General features: G+C 38.1%; 1 protein-coding gene across 1 annotated transcript in view; it reads right to left on the bottom strand.

Moving 5' to 3' along the window:
* Positions 1 to 27,393, bottom strand: part of LOC149743879 (uncharacterized) — a 102,082-nt gene that overhangs the window by 62,198 nt on the left and 12,491 nt on the right. Inside the window, exons 3-4 of the mRNA XM_089906087.1 lie at positions 24,158 to 24,200; positions 8,865 to 9,128 (exon numbers count right to left, since the gene is read on the bottom strand). Coding sequence (XP_089762213.1) covers positions 8,865 to 9,128; positions 24,158 to 24,200 — 307 coding nt within the window. The remainder of the gene's footprint in view (positions 1 to 8,864; positions 9,129 to 24,157; positions 24,201 to 27,393) is intronic.

The following is a 27,393-nucleotide window of genomic DNA, read 5'->3' on the forward strand; positions in this document are numbered from 1 at the left end:
TAGCCCACTAGGTTCTGAAGACAAGTGGACCAGGTGCTCCCACTGCCCATGCCAACCACCAAACCTGTGAGCGAGGCTGTCTCAGACCAGCTCTCACTCAGCTGATCCATCAGTTGACTAAAACTGCATGAAGGAGCCCAGAAAAAACCGAAAGTAAAACACTACCCAGATGAACCCAGTCCCAAATTGCCAAGTAATTGCTATTTTAAGCCACTAAGTTTTTTGTTGTTGTTGTTTTGTTTTCTATATCTTTATTGGAGTATAATTTCTTTACAATGGTGTGTTAGTTTCTGCTTTATAACAAAGTGAATCAGTTATACATATACATATGTTCCCATATCTCTTCCCTCTTGTGTCTCCCTCCCTCCCACCCTCCCTATCCCACCCCTCTAGGTGGTCACAAAGCACCAAGCTGATCTCCCTAAGCCACTAAGTTTTGAGGTGGTTTGTAATACAGCAAAAGCTAACCTATACTATAATACGATTTGGTCAAGTGGGTTTATCCTTGAGAATGCAAGGTTGGTTCAGTATCAGCCAGTCATATCATGTGATTCACTGTATTAGTTAAATAAAAGGAGAAAATCGTATCATCATTCTTTTTAGATAGAAGAGATAAAAAGCATCCCATGAGGTTCAAAATCTATTGGGTAGGGTAGATTTTATAAAACTAGATCCAAATAATAACTATCTTTCCTTGATAAAGGCTATATACCAAAAATACATGGCACATGTATACACTAACAAAAATTATTATACTACTAATTTTTTTTAAAAATTAGCATTTCCTTTAAGGAGAGAATTGAGATAAAGATTTCTAACATTACTGGTCTATTGGAACCGACCTTTTCGGAGCTGTGTATTGAGAGGAATAGAGAGAGAAGGTTTAGAAGAATATAGATAAAAATGTCATATTTATAGATTGTTTTGATTATGTATTTCATTGGAAACACAGGAAAATCAATAAGCTATTAAATCTAAGAAAAGAGCTCAACATAGGGGCTGGAAAAAAATTAATGCACCAAAATCAACTGTGTTCCTCCATAGCATCAGTATCTAGATACAATACAAGATGAATTTACCATAGTAACAAAACCTATAGAGAGTATGGGGTTTCACCTAATAAATTATGCAGAAAATCTTCATAATGAAAACTTTATTAGAGGACACATGAGTAAAAGAAATATATATCACAGGTATGGATGAGATGACTTACTATAATAATATAAATGTCCTTATATTAATCTATAAAATTAAATGCAACTGTAATAAAAGGCCAAGCTCTTTTTTTTTGAGGGACAGCATAAAAAAGTGATTCTAAAATGTATCTGGGGGACTTCCCTGGTGGTGCAGTGGTTGAGAATCTGCCTGCCAATGGAGGGAACATGGGTTCAATCCCTGGTCCACGAAGATCCCACATGCCACGGAGCAACTGAGCTGGTGCACCACAACTGCTGAGCCTGCACTCTAGAGCCCACGAGCCACAACTACTGAAGCCCACGAGCCTGGAGCCTGTGCTCCGCAACAAGGGAAGCCACTGCAATGAGAAGCCTGTGCACCACAACAAAGAGTAGCCTCCTGCCCCACCCCTCGCTGCAACTAGACAAAGCTCACACGCAGCAATGAAGACCCAACGCAGCCAAAAAAAAAAAAAAAAGAGCAGGTTGCTCTATCTCCTATAAAAACATTAAAATAAAATAAAATAAAATGTATCTGGAAGAATAAAGTTCTCCATACAGCTAAGGTAGTTTTGAAAAATAAGCTCAAAATGGAGAATGTGCCCTACACATTAAGATATGTTGGGAAGTCATGATAGATAAGAACTGTGATGCCCTTGGAAGAAACAGCAAACAAGAAAACAAATCAAACAGGTGGCCTAGAAATAGAGCTATATACAGAGAGGAAGTTGGCACATGAAAGAGATGGAATCATAGTCCAATGGAGGAAGTTGAATTACAGCTTTTGGGGAAACAGTCTCATTTTCAAAAGAGATATGAGACTGGATCTTAACCTAGTGATATCACTTATGTTGTACCCAGTCCTATATAGCTCACCTAATCTTCACAAAAAAATCCACAAGGCATAAACTATTATCCTCATTTTACAGGTGGAAAAACTGAGGTATGAGAGATAAAATGACTAGCCTAAGAAGTACATGGTGGAGCTGGAACTTAAACCCCACAGAAATCATTCTATTAACCATTATGTTATATAATTCCACCTAATGTACAAAACTAAAATACAATAGTTTTAATATCTAAATGTGAAAAATAAAATCTAGAGAGAATAAAAGAAATTGCAAGGGAATATATTTGTGATTTCAGGGTAAGAGATGAAATAGATCTTTGAAAAATAAAGAAACATACATTGTATGAAGCAAAAAATTCTGATTTAAAAAAATGGGCAGAAGAGCTGAATAGACATTTTTCCAAAGAAAACATACAGATGGCCAACAGGCACACGAAAAGATGCTCAACATCACTAGCCATCAGGGAAATGCAAATCAAAACCACAATGAGAGATCACCTCACACATGTCAGAATGGCTATCATAAAAAAGAACAAAACTAACAAGCCTTGGCGAGGATGTGGAGAAAAGGGAACCCTGGTACACTGTTGGTGGGAATGTTAACTGATGTAGCCACTAGAGGGGTGGGACAGGGAGGGTGGGAGGGAGACACAAGAGGAAGAAGATATGGGGACATATGTATATGTATAGCTGACTCACTTTGTTATAAAGCAGAAACTAACACACCATTGTAAAGCAACTATACTCCAATAAAGATGTTAATAAAAACAAAACCAAAACAGAACAACCATATAATCCAGTAATTCCACTCCTGGGTATATATCTGAAGAAAACAGAAACACTGATTTGAAAAGATGCATGCACCCACATCCAGTGTTTATAACAGCATTGTTTACAATAGCCAAGATATGGAAGCAACCTAAGTGTCCATCAACAGATGAATGAATAAAGAATACGCGCCATATATACACAATGGAACACTGCTCAGCCATAAAAAATGATTAAATTGTGCCATTTGCAACAACATAGATGGACCTGGAGGGTATTATGCTTAGTGAAATAAGTCAGACAAAGACAAATACTGTAATGATATCACTTATAAGTAGAATCTAAAAAATAAGACAAATGAATGGATACAACAAAACAGAAACAGATTCACAGATATAGAAAACAATCTAGTGGTTACCAGTGGGGAGAGGGAAGCGAGAGGGGCAAGATACAGACTGGGAATTAGGAAGTGCAGACAACTTATGTATAAAATAAATGAGATACAAGGATATATTGTAGGGCATGGGGAATATAGCCAATATTTTATAGTAACTTTCAATGGAGCATAATCTATAAAAATATTGAATCACCACGTTGTACACCTGAAATTAACATAGTATTGTAAATCAATTATACTTTAATAAAAAATTAGAATTTTATGTACAATAAAGGATACCAAAGTCAGACTGAAAAACAGTTGATGGGTAGAAGACATATACATTACCCAAAACCCAATAAAGGACTCAACATCTGAATACAAAAACTTCTACATCTCTAAAGACACAGAATACTCAATAGAAAAATGAGCGAAGGTCATGATAGGCAATTCATAGAATGGAAAACATGAATAGCAAGAAAGTATATGAAGACCTAACTTTTCTAGAATCAGAGCAATGCAGAATTAAAACACCTTACTTCATATGAACCCACACATGCCAAATTTCCAGAAGTTAAAATGCAAATTATGCTGTGGAGCAACTACGCCTGTGCATCACAACTACTGAGCCTGCGCTCTAGAGCCTGGGAGCCACAACTACTGAGCCCGCGCGCCTAGAGCCTGTGCTCCGCAACAAGAGAAGCCACTGCAATGAGAAGCCTGCGCACCGCAACGAAGAGTAGACCCCTCTCGCTGCAACTAGAGAGAGCCTGAGTGTAGCAACGAAGACCCAATGCAGCCAAAAATAAATTAATTAATTAATTTTTTAAAATGCAGATTAACAGCATGTGGTGACAAAGGATATGGCAAGAGAGAAATTCCAAGTATTGCTGGTGAGGGGGAAATGGTACAGCTATTCTGGGGAGGAATCTGTGAAATAAGGCATATATATGACTTCCACCTCAGCCATTCCACAGCTGCACTGTTACTCAAGGGGACATGTGGAAAGAGTGTATTAATGCCTTATGGTGGACATAAAGTGTTGAAAATAGCCTAAGTATGTATCACCAGGGTAATGGATAAGCAAAACATGGTATTAACATATGGTGGAATATTAGACAGTGGCCAGAAGCAATAATTTCTATGGAGCAACACAAATTTTAAAACAATAATTTTGTGTAGAAAAAATAAAAGAACAGGATGTGATTTTTAGTCGATACTACTTTTGCAAAAATCAGAAAATACAAAACAATTCGATATTTCAAATATATACACGTTTAAAATAACTATGAAAGGTGAGTTGGGAAATTACATATTAAATGGCCCAAATGGTGCTATATAGGGGAAAATAAAGGAAATAAATCTGGCAGAGGAACGTCGGGGCCAAAACCAATCTTAAAAGTATTAGAAAATAGAGTGACCGTACACACTGATGATAGAGTAACATGAACTGAGGCATATGGTCCCTTTTGAGTAAATGCCTTAAATACAAACTAAAAAAATAATGTCATAAGATTTACAAGCACTATAAAAATATTTGGCATTATTGCAGTAGATAGTAGAAATATATAACCTTTCAACTTAAATAAAAACAAGACTGATGAAATATCAGCTTTGTTCCCATGTCATCCATGCTAAGGAAGAAATAATAAATCAGCTTTTAAGATAGAATTTTTTACAATGAGAGATAAAAAAACAAACAAAAAGAAACCCTAACTGTTTATCCCATGAAGGGAGAAAAAAACAATTTGAAAAGTCACAGTAGAACTCTCTGAGGATAATATTTAACATCAATTTTTTTAAAACAGAATTTTAAGAAGCTGGTTTTGAATTGTTTATAGAGTTTCTAATTAGCATGCTGAGGAAATACAGGGTCCATCTTAATCCAGAAGCAAGTAAAAAGTTCTGACTCTTAAAATTCTAGGCTCTAGAGTAGGTGCGTGCTGGTGTGCTGGTGTGTATGTGTGTGTGTGTGTGCACATTTGCTGTGTGTTTTCAATAAACTCAAGAGTACATAAGGTGTATGTTATTACATGGTAACAATTCTTGAGCAAGTCTAACTGAAGGTCAGTAGCAAACAAGTAGATGCCGCTTGGGTGGCCCTCCAAACTCTCAGGTAATGCGCAGATCTGGCTTGGCATTCATGTTCTGCTTTTAGACATAATGCATTTTTATGTTCTTGTTAGCACTGAAAGACTAACTTGAATATTTTGCAACTGATGAAATGGACAACAGAGCAGTAACCTAGAGTTTACAAGTATTTGGGGCAGTAAAACTTTAGTTCTAGATTTAACTTGGATTTTAGTCCTAATTTAACTTGGACTTTCTACAACGCATTTTTTTTCTATAAACTGGAGGTATATACCACCATAATCCTAAAAAACCTGTGACTTTGGGCTTCAGGGGTCTAAGCCTTCTCTCTAAGTGACTGAAAGGTACAACTGGATATTAGACCTGTCTAAAAATTGTCCTTTTCTGTCCTCATATACAAGGGTTCAGCTTGATTTTTGGATAGCTGTCATTAAAAAAAAAAAAAAAAAAGTGCAAAGAGCTAATGCCCTTTGCTACAAGACAAGACAATTTCTCCTGGACATGCAGTAATAGGAGGCAATGCCATGTGTTGGAAGCATGCACATATTTTATGATAGATATTAATCTGGAGGCTAACAGCTAGGTGCTCTGGTTGAAGTAGTTTATTTCAAACATACATATAATGTTAACCCACTTTGTAACAAAGCCTTCAACATTTCATATGCAAATTCGTTTTTCTTTCTAGTTTAAGCCCAAGGAAATCCCTATAAGTCTTGTCTCCAAAGAGAAAATATAAAGAATTCATAAGATTAAAGAGTTCTTATCAATTGTATAAAACACTAGAAATGTACTAACTAGACAAAAATGTAGACGTCTAAGAGACAGAAAAGTAGAGGACTGCACTGAGATTGCAATCCTGAGAAAAATACATTATTTCTAAATGAAAAAGTAAAAGGAGATAGTATAAATTAAAGCCAGAAGAAAAATTTTAAACCTACAAAAATACGAGTCAATACAAAGTTAAAAACCCATGAATTTTACTATATACCCAAAAGATTCACAAAAGATCTCATGAATATCACAAATTAAAATAAAACAAAAGCCAGAAATATTGTTTTCCCCAAATTGTACTACTACCTGCTTATTGCTTCAGTGGTAAGAAGAAAAATTATCTTCAAATAGTTAAATTGTATACCTACTTATATTTTAACTCTTAGGTGGATCTTGTTATATAATATATATTATCTCTAAAGAAAACTTGTTGATTGTTTATTTTGGCATCTCTTAGGAAATTCCTATTTAATTAGATAAATCTCCTTAGAGAACTCTTAAATAAAAATAGATGCAAATATAGTATGTTTCATATCATTCATTTTAGACCTCTAAGAGTTGGAAAAGCTCAACCTGGAGAAGAAACTAGTTTTATTGAGGGAAGAAACTACTTTCCAGTTTAGAAGAGGAGGGATTATCCCATTTGTGTAGAGGAAGCAATCGGGAAGATACAAAAAGAATGATCCTTGCCTAGTGCTAAGGCCAGAACTACTGTGAATATTGTACCAGATCTTGTAAAAACAGCCACTGTGCTGGCACTCACAGGCCTGGGTCATGGTGTGTTCAACAATAAAACTTTGTTCCAAAGGACGGAACTCCTTTGGGCCAAAAAGCTTTCACCTGCATTATTCCATTAACCTCACTGTTTTGTTATGGGAAATGTGTTTATTTTTTGAAATGACATTGAAATATATCCTTAAAAGAACACTTTAGGTCTCAACAAGATTCTCTTCTCTTTCAGCCAACACATTACCTTTTAGAAATCAACAGTCTACTTCTTTCTTTAAATCATCACATTTCAAAGCTGTAGCAGCTAATAAATGTTAATATAATTTTTCCAAAACTGCAATCTCCCTAAATTTCTATGCTGTCTTCTTTATGCTGTCTTTTCAAGGTAAAGGTATCTTTCCAGTTTTCTTAGCATTATCAGGATTATGGATTTTGTTCATTGTTAAAGTTCGTTATTTATGGACATAAGTTAATGTAAATGCAAAAATATCTTGTATTATTCACAAGCTGGCTGACTTAAATCACTCGCTCTTAAAACAACTTTACTGCTCTCCAATCTGTTCAAATGCACGGAAATATAAATTCAGGATGATGTGGCTTTTCTGCAATGCTTTCTTTTCAGGCTGCAGTCTACATGACAGCGTTATATTTTATCCTTGCTGCTGTTGTTGGTCAATCTATAAAATCTCTCTTGAAGACCCCCAAAACAGCTTGTAATTTACTTTTACTTTTGGTGACTCACTGTTTTCAAATTGCCATGTCTGACCATATCCCCCTTCCAGGGGAATTTATGCAGACTCTTGTTTTTTTCTTCTACATACTGATTTACTCTAACCTGAGCAATTTACCACTTCTACATCCATATAGTAGCTCAAATGAAATGAGTTCCTGTGTTAATCCCACAGTAAACCTCGGTAATTCTCACATCACAGGAGTTGTAAACGTTTGTTAACAGAAAAAGAATGTTTTTCCCAAAATAGCTACATAACTCTTAAGACTACTCAAATTCCTAAATAATCCTTTTTACAAGACCCCCGCCAACTTTATTTTGATACATTAAACATGTGAAGCCTATTTTAAAAGGTATTTAACAGCGACTTCATCAAAACACCTTCCTAGTTGTTCTCATAATGTCTTTTTTCTAAAGTTTTCAAACTGCTTTTAAGCCAACTTGAATAGTGATGAATGTGAGCCGCTATCAAAACGCTTCAGAAGCATTCTGCCAGACAAGATGGGCAAAAATGTTCTAGATCTGCTCAATCTGACATTAGAGGTCATGCAACTTGAAAAAATGAAATAACTATTTCCAACACTCATTGAGCCCTTCATTTTAAAAATAGCTTCAGGGCTATTTCCACACTCTACATTTAATAATACAATTTTTTAAAAAGGATGTTAGGCTCGGTGAAATCAGAAACTGATCTGCCACTTAAAGCTGGTGAGTCTATTCTTAATGGGCCTCTGGTAGATTTGGGACACTGACGATAGCAGTTTCATTTAAGAACTTCACTAGTAAAAAGAATGACATCCGAAAAGGACTGCTGGGGAAGACAGGGAAGAGAAGACCGGAGTCTCCTGAGAAGAAAAAGAGAAACGATTTAAATAAAGTCGCTAAGGAGGAAGGAGGTGGTGAGACGCGTAGACAGAAGAGCGAGAAAGAAGATTTAACGAAGAAGTGAAATGGAGCGCAGAGGAAGGCAGAAGCTAATGAGGAAACAAATGGGAAAAGGTAGTGTTTTCAAACAGGCATGCACCAGGAAGGGACGAGTTACGGCCTGGAGTAGCCCCAGTGCTTTCAGGTGAAAGAGATGCTCGCAGAGAACAGGGACAAGCAGTTTACTTCCAGGCTTTGGAGCAAACTAAAATTCCCTGCCCCGAGCCTCTCCCAGCCTCGGCCGAGCGCGGAGGCGGCGGCTGGGGAAGGGACCTAGCCAGGAGCCAGGCCCGGCGTCCTGCTCCTCTGGGCTCCGCGGCCGAGGGAAAGAGGCGAGGATTAAGCGGGGAGAGGTCCCGGCCGCAGCTCGGCGGCACCCCGAAAACGGTCCGGGGCCTCGGCGGTGCCCGCGAGCCATTCCCCCTGCGGCGGGGCGCCCAGCGGCCTTACCTGGGGCGAGGGAGGGAGGCGAGGTCTAGGGCGTCCGCTCGCGCCCGCCGCAGAACCTCTCTGCTGCACTCAGCCCAGGCTTCCACAGGAGGCGCCGCTTCCCCCTCGGGGGCTTGGCCACCGCCTCCGCCGCCTCCGGGGCTGTTTACACCGTTGGGCCCCGCACGCCGCCTTCTCTCCACCCTAGCGCCGTTGCCGATTCGGCCGCCGCCACCTCCTCCGCCGCAGCCTCGTCTCTCTGGAGCATCTTCCAGCCACCGAACCCTGAGAAACAGAGACTCCAGCCGCGCCGGCAGGAAACTCCCCCGCAACTGCTAGGGGGACGAAGCGGTCAGAACACCGGCCGCTTTTCCGCCATTGAGCAGCAGCCTCTCCGCTCCTTCTGCCTATGCAGACTCTTAACCCATAATTGCTTTACTCTTTACCTCTGTTTCTGGGTTCTTAAATTATCTGTTACATCAGTGTTCTTCATTACTCAAATTATTTTTTCTTAGGAACTTTTCCTGGAAGTAAGTTCATGCTACTTTTGACAAGCAAACATTTGACTTCCGAAAGAATTCTTACGGAAATGGGTTTATATCCCAAATGCACCACCAAAAATCTTTGTGACCTTGCATAAACGTCCCTTACCATTTCAGGTGCTATCTTTGCTTGACTCCAAAGTGAACTGATTAAAACTATGAGCATCTAGCTGTTATGTACTTTTGTCTCAGTTTGGTCAATGAAACTCTCAAAAATCCATCAGATTTTCATTATTTTTATCATTAGCCTGTTTGTGGAAAATAAGTTACCATTTATGGAGCCAGTGTTCTCCTTTATTCCGGCATCCAATCATTGTAAATATTTCTCATGGACACATTCTTAGAAGGCCTATGAATAACCTGGCCTCTTACTGATTCTCCCTTTTGGAGTCTTACTAGCCAGACTTCCCCAATAACTTTCAGAGAGAGTTTTCCCCCTTTCTGGGTCTTCTTTTTGACTTCTATACGCCATAGAACTTTCAAAAGTCATCACACCAATACTAATATTACCACATACCCCCCAAAAAGCTCCAAGCTGTTTATGCCTATTCGTTAAGTTAATACTTTATCAAAACTTGTCCAATTGAGTAGTTTTAGCACAGATATTTTACACATTTTAGCACAGACATGCTCTGTTTAAGGCTGACAGATCCATTAGGAATTAACTTTCTGGTACATTTTCCCTCTGACATTTTCCTCACAACTGCGTTTCCTCATAACTGAGCCATCAGTTATCTCTTGCCTATAGAAAGGCAGATAAGAGAAAAGAAAGCTAAGTGAGAAAAGATATGTAAATAGACTAGCACAATATTGGACACATAATAAGTATTCAATAAATGATAGCAAGTATTCTTACCCTTATCCTCACATTAGTTTATATGTATTAAAAACTGATTGCTGGACTCAACTCTTTACTTCCATTTCTCATTAGATCCTCACAGAAACCTTGGAGGAAGCGAGGTTTTATCCCCATTTTACAGGTTGGGAGACTGCAGCCTAGAGGGCTTAAGTACCTTAACTGAAGTCATATAGTCAAGAAATAAGCCTATATTTGTCACAATCACTTGCCCATGCTTTGACGTGACACCACCACCCATCATTTACCCAGCTTCACCAAGGTACTACGAAATTTTTTACTCTTATTCTCCTCTCTTTGCTTCATACTGCCATTGCCACCAACCCAGTCAAATTCACTTTTAATTTTCCAATGTTAGTGAAGGGAGTAGAAGGTGGAAATTGAGGTTAAAGGAGGAAACTTTAATGTTATTCAAGGATGACTTCATCTTAACTTCCAGCCTTCGTCTACCCATTCTCTGCTCCAGTCACACGCAGAGTATTTGCTATCTCTTCCATAAGTCTTGACTTTTCTTGTCTTTATGCCACTTTTCTTTTCTCCATTTGCAATGAATCTCCCTTTCCCTTGGTTCTTCACCATTTCTTACTCCATACTCTCCATTAAAATTCAAATCTACCTTTAAAGCCCAACTCATATACCAGTTCTGTCCTGCAGTCTCCTGGATCTGCCAAGTCAGAACTAACCACTCGCTCCTCCGTGCTCCTGCAATGGCAAAGATGTTAGAAGGGCGAGTGACTTTACAGCTCGCTCACCACCTGCGGGAAATATGTCCTATCTGCCCTTCCACATCCTTTCTCCACCCAATTCTATATGGATGGCTTGCATGGCCTATCTTAGTAAGTGTCCTTGCTCTGGCTTCTGTTTGGCTCACCAATGAAGAGTACCAATAGAAGATTGTAGGGAATGAAGGAGGGGAGTGAAGTTAGGGTATTAATTCTTGCCAAATTGCTGGGAGTTGGCTGCATCCCCCAACTAACGTATAGTGCTTCTCTGTGGGGCATCACAGCATCTTTGGAGAGGACTCTCTCTCCAGCAAGGCTTCCTTTCTCTTTCATCTCCTATAAAGTAGCCACACTTTTACTGAACCCAGGGGCACTACACTATCTCTTGATTCTCTACATTGGGCTCAATTTATCCTTATTGATGTACCCCTGATTTCCTGCTGAGACCCTGTCTGATGAACTTCGTAATATGCTCTTCTAAGCTGTTAATTTTACAAACCACATTATTACACTTATTAGAAGAATGTCTTCAGGATGTGTCAGTAAGCTCTGATTGATGATAATGGTAAACAGCTAGAATTTATGGAACATAAAGTATGCTTTGGTTACTCTCTTGAGTACACCGTGTGCATTATTCTAATTAATTAAAATCACTATTAGCTAAGCAAGGCACACAGATGCTAAGAGGTTCCCAGAAGTAACTTGCTCATGGTCACTCCAGTGTCTCAGTAGTGTTTAGGACTCAGATCTGTCCAAAGCCTAAACCTTAAGCTCTAGGTCTAAGCAGTGGGTCTCAAACTTGAGTATGCATCAGCATCACCAAGAGAGCTTGCTGAAACAGGTAGTGGGCCCCACCCCCAGAGTGTCCCAGTCTGTAGGTCTGGAGCAGGGCCCAAGACTTTCACTTCTAAAAATTCCTACGTGCAGCTGATGTGCTGGTCTGGGTACCAGACTTTGAGAACCACTAGTCCAGGCATTTTAGGTCCAGAATTTCAGGTGTTAGAATAATTTTCTGGTGATAAACTGTCGAAAAAAAAAAAAAAAAGCACTGCATTTTCCTGTTTGTAAGGAGGTAATACATTCAATCTTAAAGAGTCAATAATGGGGCTAAGTATTTAAGAAAGAAGAGTTATTCTCCAGGAAGATGGGAGGAGATGGACATTCTAAGGACAGGAATGCCCTTTCAGGAAACTTGCAAAGGGAACAGAAAAATAACATAGTAAGATTCTGCTATCCAGTGTTCACAGAACATGAGTGGGATACTCTTGACTGTAGAATGGGAAGCCAACTTTTGCTCACCATATACATACCTTATTCAGTACAAATGTTTATTAAGAATCTCCAAAAGCTAGACACTAGGCATCAGGGCTACACTGATAGAGCAGATAAAGTGCCTGGCCTCAGGGAGCTTGTGCTTCAGATGACGTACATCAGCTAGATAGACTGAATGACGGATACTATATTGGGTTCACACTTCGTCTCAAGAAAAAAATATATCCATAGACGTGATCCAGGAGTCAAATGGCAAAAGACCTAGCCTCAAAGCGAGTGTTAATTTCATTAAATGGTAGGTAAAAATTATTTTATATGCCGAGATAGGCTCTGCTTAAAAGACACACTATTCCTCCAAACGTATTATACAAGCCAGCTTACGAACCTGTGACTTTTTCTAGGAGAAGTGTTGCCTTCTTTCCCAAGAAGGGAGCGGTAGGGGTCGGGGTGGAATTAGTTTCATCATCAGAGGCACAGTCTCACTACTACTGCTCAGCTCCAATTCGCAACCTTCTGAATGGTTTCCAGACTAAGTCATTTAGCAAAGTGATGAAGAAAAAATGGCCCATTAATCTTATGATGCGTGTTATAACTTAACTCTGGGTTTAGCATAGGAAAAATATTATTTGCATTGATTAGAAATATGCTTTATGGCTGCATATATTATTCACTCTGAACATTCTAAAATTATTAGCTGGGTTGACATGATGAACTGCACAGGAGTACTTCTAGATGACATCTCAATGTCATCTGTTACTCACATCATATAGGTCTAGAAATCAATATGTATTTTACTCAATATGAGATCTTATTCCAAACACCAAAATATGCCTGTTTTTATTCGATGGTTATCATCATGAAACTACCAGCTAAACATCATTTAGAAAATTCAAAGCAAGTAAATTACTGTATTAACTGTCCAACTATGACTACGACTTTCCTCCACTTATAGCTGAACCTAATATAATGATCTGGTCAGTCTGACTAGGAGGATTTATTCATTAATTTACTCAAATGTTCTGAGGTATATTTTGAAGGACTTAAATTATGGTCTGGTTTGTAGGATCCAACAGTAAGCGTGCAGGTTTATCTCCTACAAGCTCTGTGACCTTGCCCAAGTGACTTAGCATCTCTGAGCCTCACTTTCCTAACCTGTAAAATGAAAACAATAATAGAACCCAAGTTGTAAAGCTGAAGGAAAAAAAGTAATATGGTAATGTATTTTGGCACAAAAGAGCAGTTACGCTGATGGTCATTATTTGTGAATACTGTTGCTAAGATTATTGAAAACCTGTTTTGTGTTAGGTGCTGTTCAAGGACTAGAATTTTAAGACTGTTCTTCACCTTTATCCCAGTTTTACCTGCAAAGTTCTGCCATGCACTGGAAAAACATACTGGTATTTCTAGGGAAGGGGACCACTCAGGTGACATTTTTGTTTCACCAGGTATATAAAGTATACAAAGGTTATAGTGTATCTTTTAAGTCCTTTGGACATCTAGTTACCTTTCACTAGAATGATTCTAGTAGATCCTGATAGATACCTGAGACAAGGTCAGGTCAGTGATGTTGGTACATTTTCTGGCTTAAGAGCATAGGGCAGAAACACAGGAAGAGAGGTCTTCCTTTTCCACTCCTGTTACTAAGAACCCTCTCGAATAATGACAATCTGAAACAGATCACTACATTGTTGCATGTTGTAGAATCAAAGCAGTGTACAACGCAAAGAGCACTGGCCTCCATTATACTTGCATTTCACTCGAGATTCACTTTTCTAGACCGTGGAGAAAGCAGACGTTCCAACACTTTCCAGGTACTGGAATATTACAATCTGGCAATCTCCACCACTGCATGTTTGATCACACTATTCCCTGCAAATGGAATGCTGTTCCATCAAGGTCAGATTGACCAGTGCAAATACCTGATCTTATTGTACGGTCAGAACCAAATTAACTTACTGAAATTCTGCCCAGCTCAGGGTCTACCTTCTCTGTGAAACCTCCTGTGAGATCCCAAGTTACAAACAACTCTATCTTCTTCAGAAGACACTGTATACTATATAAATAGTAATTTACATATAAATATATATATGTGTGTGTATTTCTTTGTTACATTAAGTTATAACTCCTGTGGTTTCTCTTCTTAACTAAACTGGACCCCCTTATCATCACAGTGGCCATGTACATCATTGTATCCTCCAAAAAATCCAGATAATAATATCATGGATATTATTACTCAATATCATGGATTCAGTATATAGTTGTTTAATAGAAAACAATTAACTAACCACTGCAGAATACTAGTGTCTCTCAAGGTGTGTTCAGTGGATCATAAATCCTATGAGACAGTCCATGAAGGAAAAGATTTCAAATAAATTTGGGATCTGTTGTCCACTGCATCTCCTTATCAGAGACTCATAATTCACAAGACTCGTAAAAAGCTCTGTAGCAAAGAAACTGTTGACTTAGTTTGACCCAGTATTTCTCTTACAAGAGTATCAGTTCTGGAGGTCAAGGACATTTTCCACCTCTAATACAACATCTCTACTGCCTAGTAGAGTGCCTGGCACTTAGTAGACACCTAATAAATATTTGAATAAGTTTCAACATACATTCCCCTTTTAAGCTATAGAAGAAAAACACAGTATATAGTAGATTTTGATTTACTTAAGGAGAATAATAATATGAATAGAAAAATTTACACAAATCATTTTGAAGTATATATATTTGATAATACTTTTTTCCACAAATCTACACAATTGCACATTTAGTGGTGATAGTAAACGAACTACATTTGCTTCTGAAAACTTGCTAAGAAGGATGGCTACTAAAAACTACAACTTGAACCCAAAACAATTGATTTAGTTCATTGGTCCCCACTCCTTAGCAGTTTTAATATAGAAGAAAATAGACGCATATATTTCTTTTCTGCCATAATATGACATCATATAAGGAATGCTATTTTATTAGCTAGAAATAAGATTTGCTTTTGTTATTTTAGTACATTTGATCACATAAGAATAATTCTAGATTTTTTCCCCTCCTGTGACTCTCATAGCATCCCCATCTAAAATAGACTTTGGAGATTTAGATCAAATGTCATATCAATTGTCCTAGACTGCTTACTATGTGCTTTCACTATAGATTTTAATGTCAATAGAGAAAGGAGGAGGAAAAGTCAGAGGGAAATGAAACAGGTGTATGCAACACCCCTCTCTACTACCGACATTTCTCAGAATTCTGGGGGAAGTTGCATCTATAAGTGGAAAGTTTTTCACCATGGAACTCACGGTGGTTGAACTTCTCGTGAAGGATTTTTTTTTCACTACTGAAGAAAAATATGTTTGATTTTACCATAACTGAAAAGTTCTCCTGTTTCTACTTCTGAGGTTTGCCCTCAAGACTACTGTTTACCTAATGGAAGAGACTGCTATGCATGGAGGAAAAAGTGCACCATTTGAAGAAAAAGCTGAAGGAGTGATATTCAGGTAGCTCCTCATTCCACCAATGAAAACATACACATAGATTTTCCACTTTACACCTCATTTTCCACCTTATTTTCATGATTTTGAAATGAATATGTAGGGTCTGATGAGTTTGTCAATAGTCTACAATTATTAGTGTTATTAAAATAGAATACAAATGATAAGCCATATGTAAAAATGCTGTGTGAATAAACTGCTATACTCCAAATAATACAAATGAGTGAATGGCAGTAAATGCTAAGAGGGATTAACAACATAAAGGATATTAAATAAATGATGACCGTATTTCATTTTTTTTTTTTTTTTTTTTGCGGTACGCGGGCCTCACTGTTGTGGCCTCTCCCGTTGCGGAGCACAGGCTCCGGACGCGCAAGCTCAGTGGCCATGGCTCACGGGCCCAGCCGCTCCACAGCATGTGGGATCTTCCCGGACCGGGGCACGAACCCGCGTCCCCTGCATCGGCAGGCAGAGCACTGAACCACTGCGCCACGAGGGAAGCCCTTCTCTCTCACTCTTACTCAACTCCTAAATAACTAAGAGAATATGCTCACAAATGGTAAGCATGTTTTGGATGTTCGATGTGTGTTTGTGGGAAAGAGCAAAAAAAAAACTGCCTCAATTAGGTCAAATATCATACAAGAGATGAATGAGATTAGAGATGGGATTGGGATTTGTGTTAGTTACTCAATAGCTAACCAATCACAGATATGACAGTGTAGTGCAATATGCAAATATACTTTTAAACAACTTCTCTTAAGTTATCTACTGTCTGTAAAGACAATCACACTCAACTGCTCTGCACTTAACCCCAGAGCTTCTGAGTTAGAATCTGTTAGAAATAGGTACACGTTTCATTGCTTTGGCAACATTTACATGGCTCTGCATCAGGCAATATAACTGCTAAGATCACACTCTGGGAATTCAGGAAAGGCTAGTGTCCAGTTCTGGTCGTTCTACCACCCAACTGTGATCTAGGGTAAATTCCTGATAAAAAAAAAAAAAAAAAAGAAAAACCCTGAAGATGCTGAAACAGTATTTCCTACTTCACAGGGTCATCATGGGGTTAAAAGGTCATTAGGATAAAGTGCCTCTCACCCAGGAAACACTGATAAATGCTACTGATGCTACCATCATCATCATCGTGACCGATCAAGAACATATGGCCACATGGAAATTCAACATTCCCTGGGCCATTCACAACTTTCCTTTAAAGGACTCATATTCTATGTGGGGTCTTAACACCTTCAAATAACAGAAAATACAAGTCTTTACGCCTTTTTTTCTGTAGCTAATTTTGGCATCGTTCACCTCTGTCCACTTAAGTGTTGGTTTAGCATATTCTTGTCACACAAAGAAGCTACTTCCCAAAGAGAGGAACAATGTGTCAAGTGACAAAGACATTGAGTGAAGTCTTTCACATCCTAGATTGTCCACGGTACAGCTCAGCTGGTCTCTGGGTTGGAAGGCCTGGGTCTACTTTGCTCGTCTGTTACAGGGGAAGGGACATGGTCCTTAGCATGTGGTCTGTGAAACAGAGGCAGCTGCGGGTAGAATTATAACACAAGCAGAACTGGCTTCAATTCTTCCTTCTTAGGTCTTTTTCTTCTTGTTCAGCTGTTCAAGGAACTTGCCTGCCCTCTGTCCCTGCCAGGACGATGTTACATCTGCCTGGATAAGTAGGTCACCACTGTATATCAGGAAAGGTCTTATTTGTAATCATCAGGAACCAGATACGGCTAATTTGAGCAGAAAAGGAAACTTTTGGAAGTTTATGGTTAGGTCTCAGTAACTAGAAGCAGACTAAACAACCGAAAGCCAAGGCTATGCTATTGCAATTATAGGATCAGGCCAAAGTGATGTTATAAGTCCTAGCTGGCCTTGCTACCAAGCAGGAACAGGAAACAGGAGGTTGACCCAGCACTGCTGGCCTTGCTTCTTTACATCATTTATTTGTAATTCAAAATCCAAGAGAGGGGTGCAGTTGGCCAACCTGAGGTCGCCCGACTGTTTTCCATCTGTAAGGGAGACTGAGCATGTGAGTAAACAGTGTATCTGACATGTTCAGCTTGTATAACGAGAGGAAGGCTCTGTTTCTCACCAAGACCCACAAAGTGGAAAATTCCCCAAAGAGAAAGGAATTTCAGATCAGATGCTTGGAAAGTTAAAAACAACAACAACAAACAAATGCAGATGTGGAATTAAAGACATGGAGTCATTAAGAACCTATATGTGGAGTGATTCAGACCTGAGTTCACATCTGGAGCAAGCTACTCAATCTTGCTGAGCTTCAATTTTCTTTAAAGGAAACAACGTGGAAGATGATATCCACATGTAACTTGTGGTACACATGAAGGAGGGTAGTACAGTATATGATGCCTGGCACATCCTATGCATTTTCTAAAACTACTAGTAGTACTATTATTATTGTTACTTATTATACAATTTATTGTAGAAATTAACAGGGAGAGTATTAATAAATGTTAATACAGTGCTAAGTGTCACATTTATGATCTCAACTAATTATTTGTTGATTCAACAAACATTCCACGTATCAAAAAATAACTTGTTAGTATGTATATATATATATATATATATATATATTTTTTTTTTTTACAGAAGAAAAGAAACCCTGAGGCTTAGGAAGTGTAAACAATGTACCAAAAGTCACTCACTTAAGAGGTAATGGAATATTATTCAGCCTTAAAAAAATGAAGGAGATCCTTTCATTTGTGACCATATAGATGAAACAGGAGTGCATTATGCTGACGAAATAAGCCAGACAGGATAAATACGAATGATATCATTTATATATGGAATCTAAAAAGAAAAAAAGCCACACTCATAGAAACAGAGTAGAAAACTGGTTGCCAGGGGCTGGGGTGTGGGTGGGGAAAAGAGGGGAAGACTGGTAAAAGGGTACAAACTTTCAGCTGCAGGATGAATAAGGTCTGAGGATCTACTGTATAACATAGTTACTACAGTCAATAATACTGTATTGTATAACTAACATTTTCTGAGAGAATACAACTTAAGTGTTCTCACCAAAAAAAGAAAAAAAGGAAAAAGGTGTCATGAGCTGTTAGATGTATTAATTAACGTGATGGGAAGGATCCTTTTACAACAGATATGTATATCAAATCATCATGATATACTCTTTGACTATCTTACAATTTTGTCAATTATACCTCAATAAAACAGAAAAAAAAAGAGGTAATAAAGATGAGACTCCAATCCAGGATTATCCAGCTCAAAAAACTACACTCTTAACCATTACAATATAGTATCCATCCATATGTTGTAACTGTAAAATGCTTAACACAAAGGAAACGTTAAATAAATGGTATTTATTCTAACTCTAATGCTTACTAGATATTAGTTATGTGGTATGCTTTACTTCTAACTACAAGGGTATAAGGTGCAAATTCTTGCTACAGAACAGAAAAGCCCCTGTGGTACCCTGTAGGATAAACACAGTGCCTGTAAATCTCTCATCTCTCAACCCAGAGTCTCCTCAAGTTGGAGGTCTTTACCCCCTTTATAATGTGGGAATAATGCCTTTCCCACATTTGCACTGGGCATGAAAATCCATACTTCCAGGTGTATACTGAACCTCCATTTAGCTCCTCGTCACCTTGGAATCACCAGACCAAAGATCATTTATTCCATTAATATAAATGATCTAGGGATAGAAGTACAGAGTATACAGAGAGTGTTGGAGGAATCCAAACAACAAGTCCTCCACTCTCAAAACAAATTTTAGAGTTCCAAAAGTAAAGAGCAATGTTTGGAAATAAAACTAAAAATGAAACTAACATCTACAATTAGCCAAGTATTTATTATGGGCCAGGCTACTTACTAGGCACTTGATAAACATTACAGCTCATCTTCCTGCAGTCCTTCAAAGCATATAATATTGTTTCTATTTCATAGAGAAGAAAATTGTATCTAAGCAGGTTAGTGATTAGCCCAAGACCACAGGGCTAGGCTGTAAGAAAAGAAGGCCAAGTTTCAGTGGTCAAAATGGTGATGGATGTTATAACTAGAAGATTACGGCTAATCAAATAAAAATATTCAAAACGGTCCTAATGTATTATTAGGATTTCTTTAGAATAACTTGGGTGCCTTAGTGAATACAGTAGTGGTAGGCACTACAGTCTCTTTAATTTGCTAATCATACAAATCTACTTTAATATTCTTGGTGACAAGGAGCTAACTACTGATAAGACAGCTTCTTCAGTTTTGGGGCTACTCCAGGGTGAAATGCCGGAACGTCTTACTGCCTGCAATGTTACCTAGTTCTACCAGGGGGAATAAAGCAGAACAAGTAGCCACTGTTCTTGACAAATGGATACAGTTTCAGTTTTTCAAAATATGAGTGTCAGATTCATTCATTGTATCAGATAGATTGGCTTTGCCCATTTACTAATGGATGGCACACTGCAGACACACGTTGGGTCAAAGGACTCAATGTCACCTCATTGATACTGTCATCAATATAATTTGTATTGGCCTTTTGTCTCACCCTGACTTTAAGGACTATGTGAGGAGATCCAAGTCTCCAGACCATGGACTGATCACCTCTGCTTGACACAGTATTCTCTGCTCATTTCCAGAGGGGACCAAGGATGAGCTCTTGTACTTCTGAGTCTATTCACCCTACCTGGCAACACATACTAGCTGGGCTGATTGGATCAAGCAGGAGCCCCAGAGTTTAAATTTCCAGCTGCATTGGAGGAAACAGAGGCTATGCCCCAATCCCATAACCCCTCACTTCTTACTGCTAGCCTATCCTAGGCTCTTCTTGCTGATAGGAGTACTTCACGCTAAAAATTAATTTTGCTTACCTGATGGCAGTCACACAACCTCAAATGCCATTTTTATAAATAAGGCAACCACCAATGGAGTGTGATTTAGGGTTTTTTCTTCTGTCGACCCTGCCTACCCTATAAAATCTCCCATTACTGCATCATGGAGACTATAATCCTTTTCCGAGGGAACAGATTCTTTCCAACCTTAAGATGAAATAAGAACTTACATTTCCATACTGCCCAAGAGGAAATAAACTGATTACAAAATGCAGGAGAATGACTGATTTTCCACATTTGTTGTGTTCATTAAAGGGTTTTTGAATAGACTTGACAGTATTAAAGAAGTTCAACACACACAAAATAAAAATTAATAAATGAAGAGAAAAAAATTGCATTTACAACAAACAACAAAATAAACACATTGATATATAAAAGGTTGTTATACATCGATGAAAAATGGATGTCATAAAGTCACAAACTAAAAAGTATTAACAGCCAATAAAGATATGAAAATATGTTCAACCTTGCTATTATTAATCAAAGAAATACAAATAAAATAATTCAGGTGTCATATTTTACTGACTAGAATGACAAAGTTTTAAAAAACTTGATAATACTGGTATTGATATTGATAATACTGGTACTGATGAGTGTGTGTAAGAAACCACACTGGATGTTAAATTCTTGGTAGAAATAAAAAGCACGGTAACCTTTCTGGAAGACAATATGTCAGTATGTACCAGAACTGACAACCAGCCATTCAAGTTCTAGAAGTCCATTCTAAGGAAATAAACAAATGCTCAAAGACATATGAACAAGGATGCTTGTCTCATTGTTTAGCAAAGCAAAACAGGAATAATCTAAATGTTGAACAGCAGGGACTGGTTAAATAAATAATAGAATGCTGTTCAACCATTAAAAATGATGCTGCAGATTTTTATTAGGTGATGAGTAATCATACTTATATTACTAAATGAAAATGCTATAGAACTGCTTTGTAGTTTGATATAATAATTAAAGGTATTTTATACTTGCATTGTATTTATATGCACCCCGTCACAAAAGAGTTTCCAAAGATACCCTCAAAAATGTTACAGAGATGATTTATCAGAAATGGGATTTTGAGTTATTTTTCCTTTTTTCTTTAAATCCTTTCAATTTTGGAGTTTCTGCAATGAGCCTGTATTATTTTTACAATTAAAAATATTTAAATTTACAACAAAAGGATCTAAATTCCTCCAGTTTTCCATTTATTTTCCACCCTGGCTCGGGGTATTTGTGTAAAAAAAAAAAAAAAATCAGCTTATTTTCTCTTTTGTATCAATCTAAATTTACTTTTCATAAGTTAACTATTTTAGTCTGGCAAAAGTTTCACACAGGAAAATTGTTAAGGTCTGAGTATTCTATTACGTTGAAAAGCACTGGAAACTTTGAAATTATTTCTTTCAGAATTTTCATATAATACTGAAAGGCGGGGGGTGGGAGGTAGCAAAATGAAGGGAAATAGATAGTAGTAGTCAACTTCAATTAAGGAAAAGCAACAAGAGGCAGTTTGTACTCTTTTGATACGGCAGAAGCCCCATGTGTCAACTCATGCTAAAAAATGTATATATACACACACATATATGTTTGTGTGTATTATATGTATATGTGACACACACACATAATTAATCCACAGTCTTAGGCTAATCACTCATTGTGGCAGAAACAACGAGCTGTTGACTACACTTTAATTAGCTCCTCCAGCCTGTAGAGGCATCACTAGGACCAAGATAGGAACAACATTCTCCATCTCCGCTTGCATCTGGGTATGGTTCTGTCCCAAAGAATGTGACCAGAGGTGACCTGAAGAGTTTATGTCTGAAGGATAACGAGTTGATAATTGTAGCTTGCAGCTTCCTCTCTCCTTTCCTTTTTAGGACAAACGTAGAGCCACTTGATGAAGGTGGTGGGTCCCTGAATAACTGAGCAGAAAACTGACCCTCAGACCACCAAAGTCCATACTACACTCCTGAGTGAGTGAGAAATGAACTGTCCATGTGTTGCTCCACTGAGGTTTAAGGTTTATCATTTAGTGTTTAACTAACGCATTTTTTCTTTACACCTCAGTTGCCTTCTCTGTAAAATAAAGTCTTTGAAAAGGATCCACTTTAAGTTTTTTCCATTGCTTATGTTTTTATCTTAGTTTTTAATTCTCAGAAACATTGCGCGCATTTTACCTTTTAAGTTAGTAAGTCTACTTTTTTTCCCACAAAGACGGGTTCTTCAAGTTATGGAGAAGTCATAGCAGACTGTTGCTTCAGTTTAAGATACGCATTCACATATGAGATGAGAAGGGTGAGGACCCAGAGAAACGCCTTTGACAGAGGGGAGTGAGAGCATACTGAAGAACGTTTAGTAATAAAGAATTCAGATGGGAGAAACGGATGCGTTACATCTAACAGATTTGCTCAAAGGAATTCTGGAAAGGCAAATATGTGAAAATGTATAGCAAAGACATGAAATGCCTTTTGGTCCCTAAATGGATTTCATTTCAAAGACGTGCATACTGCAAATACATGTACCATAACACTTCTCTGTCCACTTCTAGAATTTTCTAAAGCCTGACAGAACATCTGCAGAGAGAGGATGTCATTCCAAGATAATCGACTGCAAGTTACTAAATTAAGATAAAAATGTCCTTAACCTTGAACAGTTTTTAAAGAGATTTTAGAAGAAAGGAGCCCTCCAGGGGGTTGTATAACTATATAATTGTACCCTTTCTAAAAGGCTATTTACAGATACATAATGTTTCCCCTCCATTCTTTAAAGTAAAATATAGGATAAAAAAAAATAGTTTGGGGATAATATTTGTTTGGGACAGCAGGCACTGCTAATCAGTACCACTCTCTCCTTATTCCTTACTATCAGAGCCCTGGTTTAGGAGACCCCATTATCCTTAAGGCTAAGGTGGCCAGTTTAAAATCCGAGCTGATGAGATCTAAGTGCAAGTCTGCTGACCATCTGTGGTAAAAAATTTGCTCTCTGAGTTAGACACTGCCTTTTTTTTCTTACTTAATTTCTTTTTTTTTTTTTCCTTTTCTTTCTTCCTGCCCAAATTGTTGGAACACTACTGGAGATTCTGGGGTCACTTTGAAGCTATGTGGACGTGCTAGAGATGTGGAAGCTGGAAGAGCGAAGCAACCCAGTCCCCTGGTGCTGCCCTTCAGCAGCTGGACTAACGCTAGAGGGACTATCTCCAAACTTCCTGCTACCCGTGGAAAGTAAGGTAAATCACTCATTCACTTTCTGTTACCTACTAACTGATCCAGAACTCTAACCTCAGGGTTGTAGAACCCTTCTCAGTAACCCACAGTCATACTCATGTTCCGGACTCCTGATCATCAGACTTGCTTATAGCAGATGTATGGGGAGGGCGGGCTCTTCTGGAAGCCCTCATACTTCCTCCCCTACCCCCACCACACACAAATAATGATCTTTATGTCCACTCATCCTTTTATCTACACTCAGAGGCCAGGGCCCCCAGGAAGGCTTCCCTGACAACCCTTTACTCCTCTCTACATGCAGAAAGGGTAGAGGTGTGGGCTCTGGAATCAGACTTCCTAGACTTGAATTCTTAATCTGTTACTTACCAGTTTAGGACGTGGGCAAAGTAGTTACCTTCTCTGGACACCCCTGTAAAAGAGGAACACTAAGTAGCACCTACGTACCTTACTGAAAGGATTAAATGAGCAAATGCAGGTAAAGTTCTTATAATTTTTTCTTGGGTCAATCAATTCTAGCTGCTATTGTTACCTTTGACTAATTTAGGGCAGAGTCCCTTTGCCCTCCTTTGGTTCTCTGGGCCGTCTCATTCACAACACACACAACCGCATACTGCAGCGTTTTGAAAGGTGGTTCTCAAAATGTGGTCCCTGGGCCAGCAATATCAGCCACACCTGGGAACTGGTTAGAACTCTGGCACTGGAGCCCAGCAATCTGTGTTTTAACAATATTCTCAGGCAAATCTGATGCACACTAAAGGTTGACGACAACTGAGAACATCTGTCTCAGACTCTCCTGGAGGCATTCACCAAAAATTGAGTTACAGGACCTTACACCTGACCAGCTGGAGAAGGGGTCTAGTAATTGCCCTGGTTATCATGCTTGTCATGATTTTTCAGCACATAAATGTTTGAGAATCACTGCCATTTTGAATGTGTGTTTCACTTGTCTGTTTTTCCAGTGGACTTTACTTCCTTGCAAGGAAGGTTTGTGAAGATTTGTTGCTGTTGTTTGCATTATTAGTTTTATTATGCTAATTCTAGAATCTCTGGTGCATAGTGCAATCTCAGGCAGGAAGTAATGGCTCATTAAAACAGGTATCCCAAAAGTCTTAGTAGAACGTCAAGATTAATTCCTTCAGGAAGAGGTAAAATTGTCATTAGATGCAGATGATATGATTCTATATATAGAGAACCCTAAAGACTCTACATGAAAACTACTACAACTGATAAACGAATTCAGCAAGGTAGCAGAATACAAGATTAACATACAGAAATTGGTGGCATTTCTTTATGGCAACAATGAAATATCGGAAAGGGAACGTAAAAAAACAATGCCTTTTAAAATCACAACCCCCAAAATAAATACTTAGGAATAAACCTCACCAAGAAGGCAAAAGACTTATACGCTGAGAACTGTAAGACATTAATAAAGGAAAGTGAAGATGATTCAAAGAAATGGAAAGACATCTCATGTTCTTGGGTTGGAGGAACTAATATTGTTAAAATGCTCATACTACCCAAAGCAATCTACAGATTTAACGCGATCCCTATCAAATTACCCATGACATTTTTCACACAATTAGAACAAATAATCCTAAAATTCATACAGAACCATAAAAGACCCAGAATTGCCAAAGCAATCCTGAAGAAAAAGAACAACGTTGGAGGCATAGCCACCCCAGACTCAGACAGTACTCCAAAGTCACAGTAATCAAAACAGCGTGGTATTGGCACAAAAACAGACATATGGATCAATGGAACAGAATACAGAGCCCAGAAATAAACCCACACACCTCACTTAATCTTTGACAATTAATCTTTGACAAAGGAGGCAAGAATATATAATGGGAAAGAGACAGTCTCTTCCGCAAGTGGTGTTGGTAAAGTTGGACAGCCTTATATAAACCAGTGAAGTTAGAACACATCCTTTCACAAATGAACCTATCTACACACGAAAATAAACTCAAAATGTCTTAAAGACTTAAACATAAGACATGACACCATAAAACTTCTAGAAGAGAACACAGGCAAAATATTCTCTGACATAAATCATACCGATGTTTTCTTAGGTCAGTCTCCCAAGACAATAGAAATAAAAATGAAAATAAACAAAGGGGACAGAATCAAACTTACAAGCTTTTGCACAGCAAAGGAAACCATAAACAAAATGAAAAGACTACCTACAGAATGGGAGAAAATATTTGCAAATGATGCGACCAGCAAGGGCTTAATTTCCAAAATACACAAACAGCTCATACAACTTGATGACAACAGAAGCAAACAACCCAATCAAAAAAATAGGCAGAAGACTTAAAGAGACATTTCTCCAAAGAAGAAATACAGATGGCCAATAGGCACATGAAAAGATGCTCAACACTGCCAATTATTAAAGAAATGCAAATCAAAACTACCATGAGGTACCACCTCACACCACTCAGAATGGCCATCATTAAAAAGTCTACAAATAACATATGCTGGAGAGGGTGTGGAGAAAAGGGAACCCTCCTACAACACTGTTGGTGGGAATGTAAGTTGGTGCAGCCACTGTGGAAAACAGTATGGAGGTTCCTCAGAAAACTAAAAATAGACCTACCACATGATCCAGCAATCCCACTCCTGGGCGTATATCCAGACCAAACTATAATTCAAAAAGACACATTCACCCTGATCTTCACAGCAGCAATATTCACAATAGCCAAGACATGGAAACAACCTAAATGTCCATCAACAGATGAATGGATAAAGACGATGTGGTACATATATACAATGAAATACTACTCAGCCATAAAAAAAAGAATGAAATAACGCCGTTTGCAGCAGCAACATGGATGCAACTAGAGATTATCATACTAAGCAAAGTAAGTCAGAAAGAGAAAGACAAATGCCATGATACCACTTATATGTGGAATCTAAAATATGACACAAATGAACCTATCTATGAAACAGAAACAGAATCAGAGACATAGAGAATAGACTGGTGGCTGCCAAGGGGGAAGCAGGTGGGAGAGGGATGAACTGGGAGTTTGGGATTAGCAGACGCAAACTGGTATATATAGATTGGCTAAACAACAAGGTCCTACTATATAGCACAGGGAACTATATTCAATATCCTGTGATAAACCATAATGGAAAAGAATATGAAAAAGAATGTATATACATATGTATAACAGAGTCACTTTGCTGGACAGCAGTAATTAACACAATGCTGTAAACCAAGTATACTTCAATAAAAAATAAGTTAATTAAATTTTTAAAAAGATTAATTCCTTCAGAAGAACAAGTACTACACATTCACAAAAAAAGCACCCTTTGAAAGGTTAAATTTTTGAATTTCTTTGCCACTTCCTTAGTTTTGATCATCTTGGACAATATACTTTTAATATTGACTTTTAAAAATAATTGTGTTTCAGTGTTTGCTATCCTTAGAGAGACAGAAACAGATAAGTACAACTAAATACTTATTTTTCAAAAGTCTCAGAAGTATAAGGGAAATGAAAGTAATTATATCTTCAAATGATTTTGGGGTATGTTTCTAATTCCATACTTCTGATGCGATTAAAGATTAAAACTGTATTAAGACATTTGGGACATGCCGCATTGGT

The sequence above is a fragment of the Delphinapterus leucas genome, unplaced genomic scaffold, assembly GCF_059928025.1.
Source record: "Delphinapterus leucas isolate spDelLeu-1000000601 "Yukka" unplaced genomic scaffold, BTC_Dleu_Yukka2 spDelLeu_asBTCV2_sq61, whole genome shotgun sequence".
NCBI classification, from domain to species: domain Eukaryota; kingdom Metazoa; phylum Chordata; class Mammalia; order Artiodactyla; family Monodontidae; genus Delphinapterus; species Delphinapterus leucas.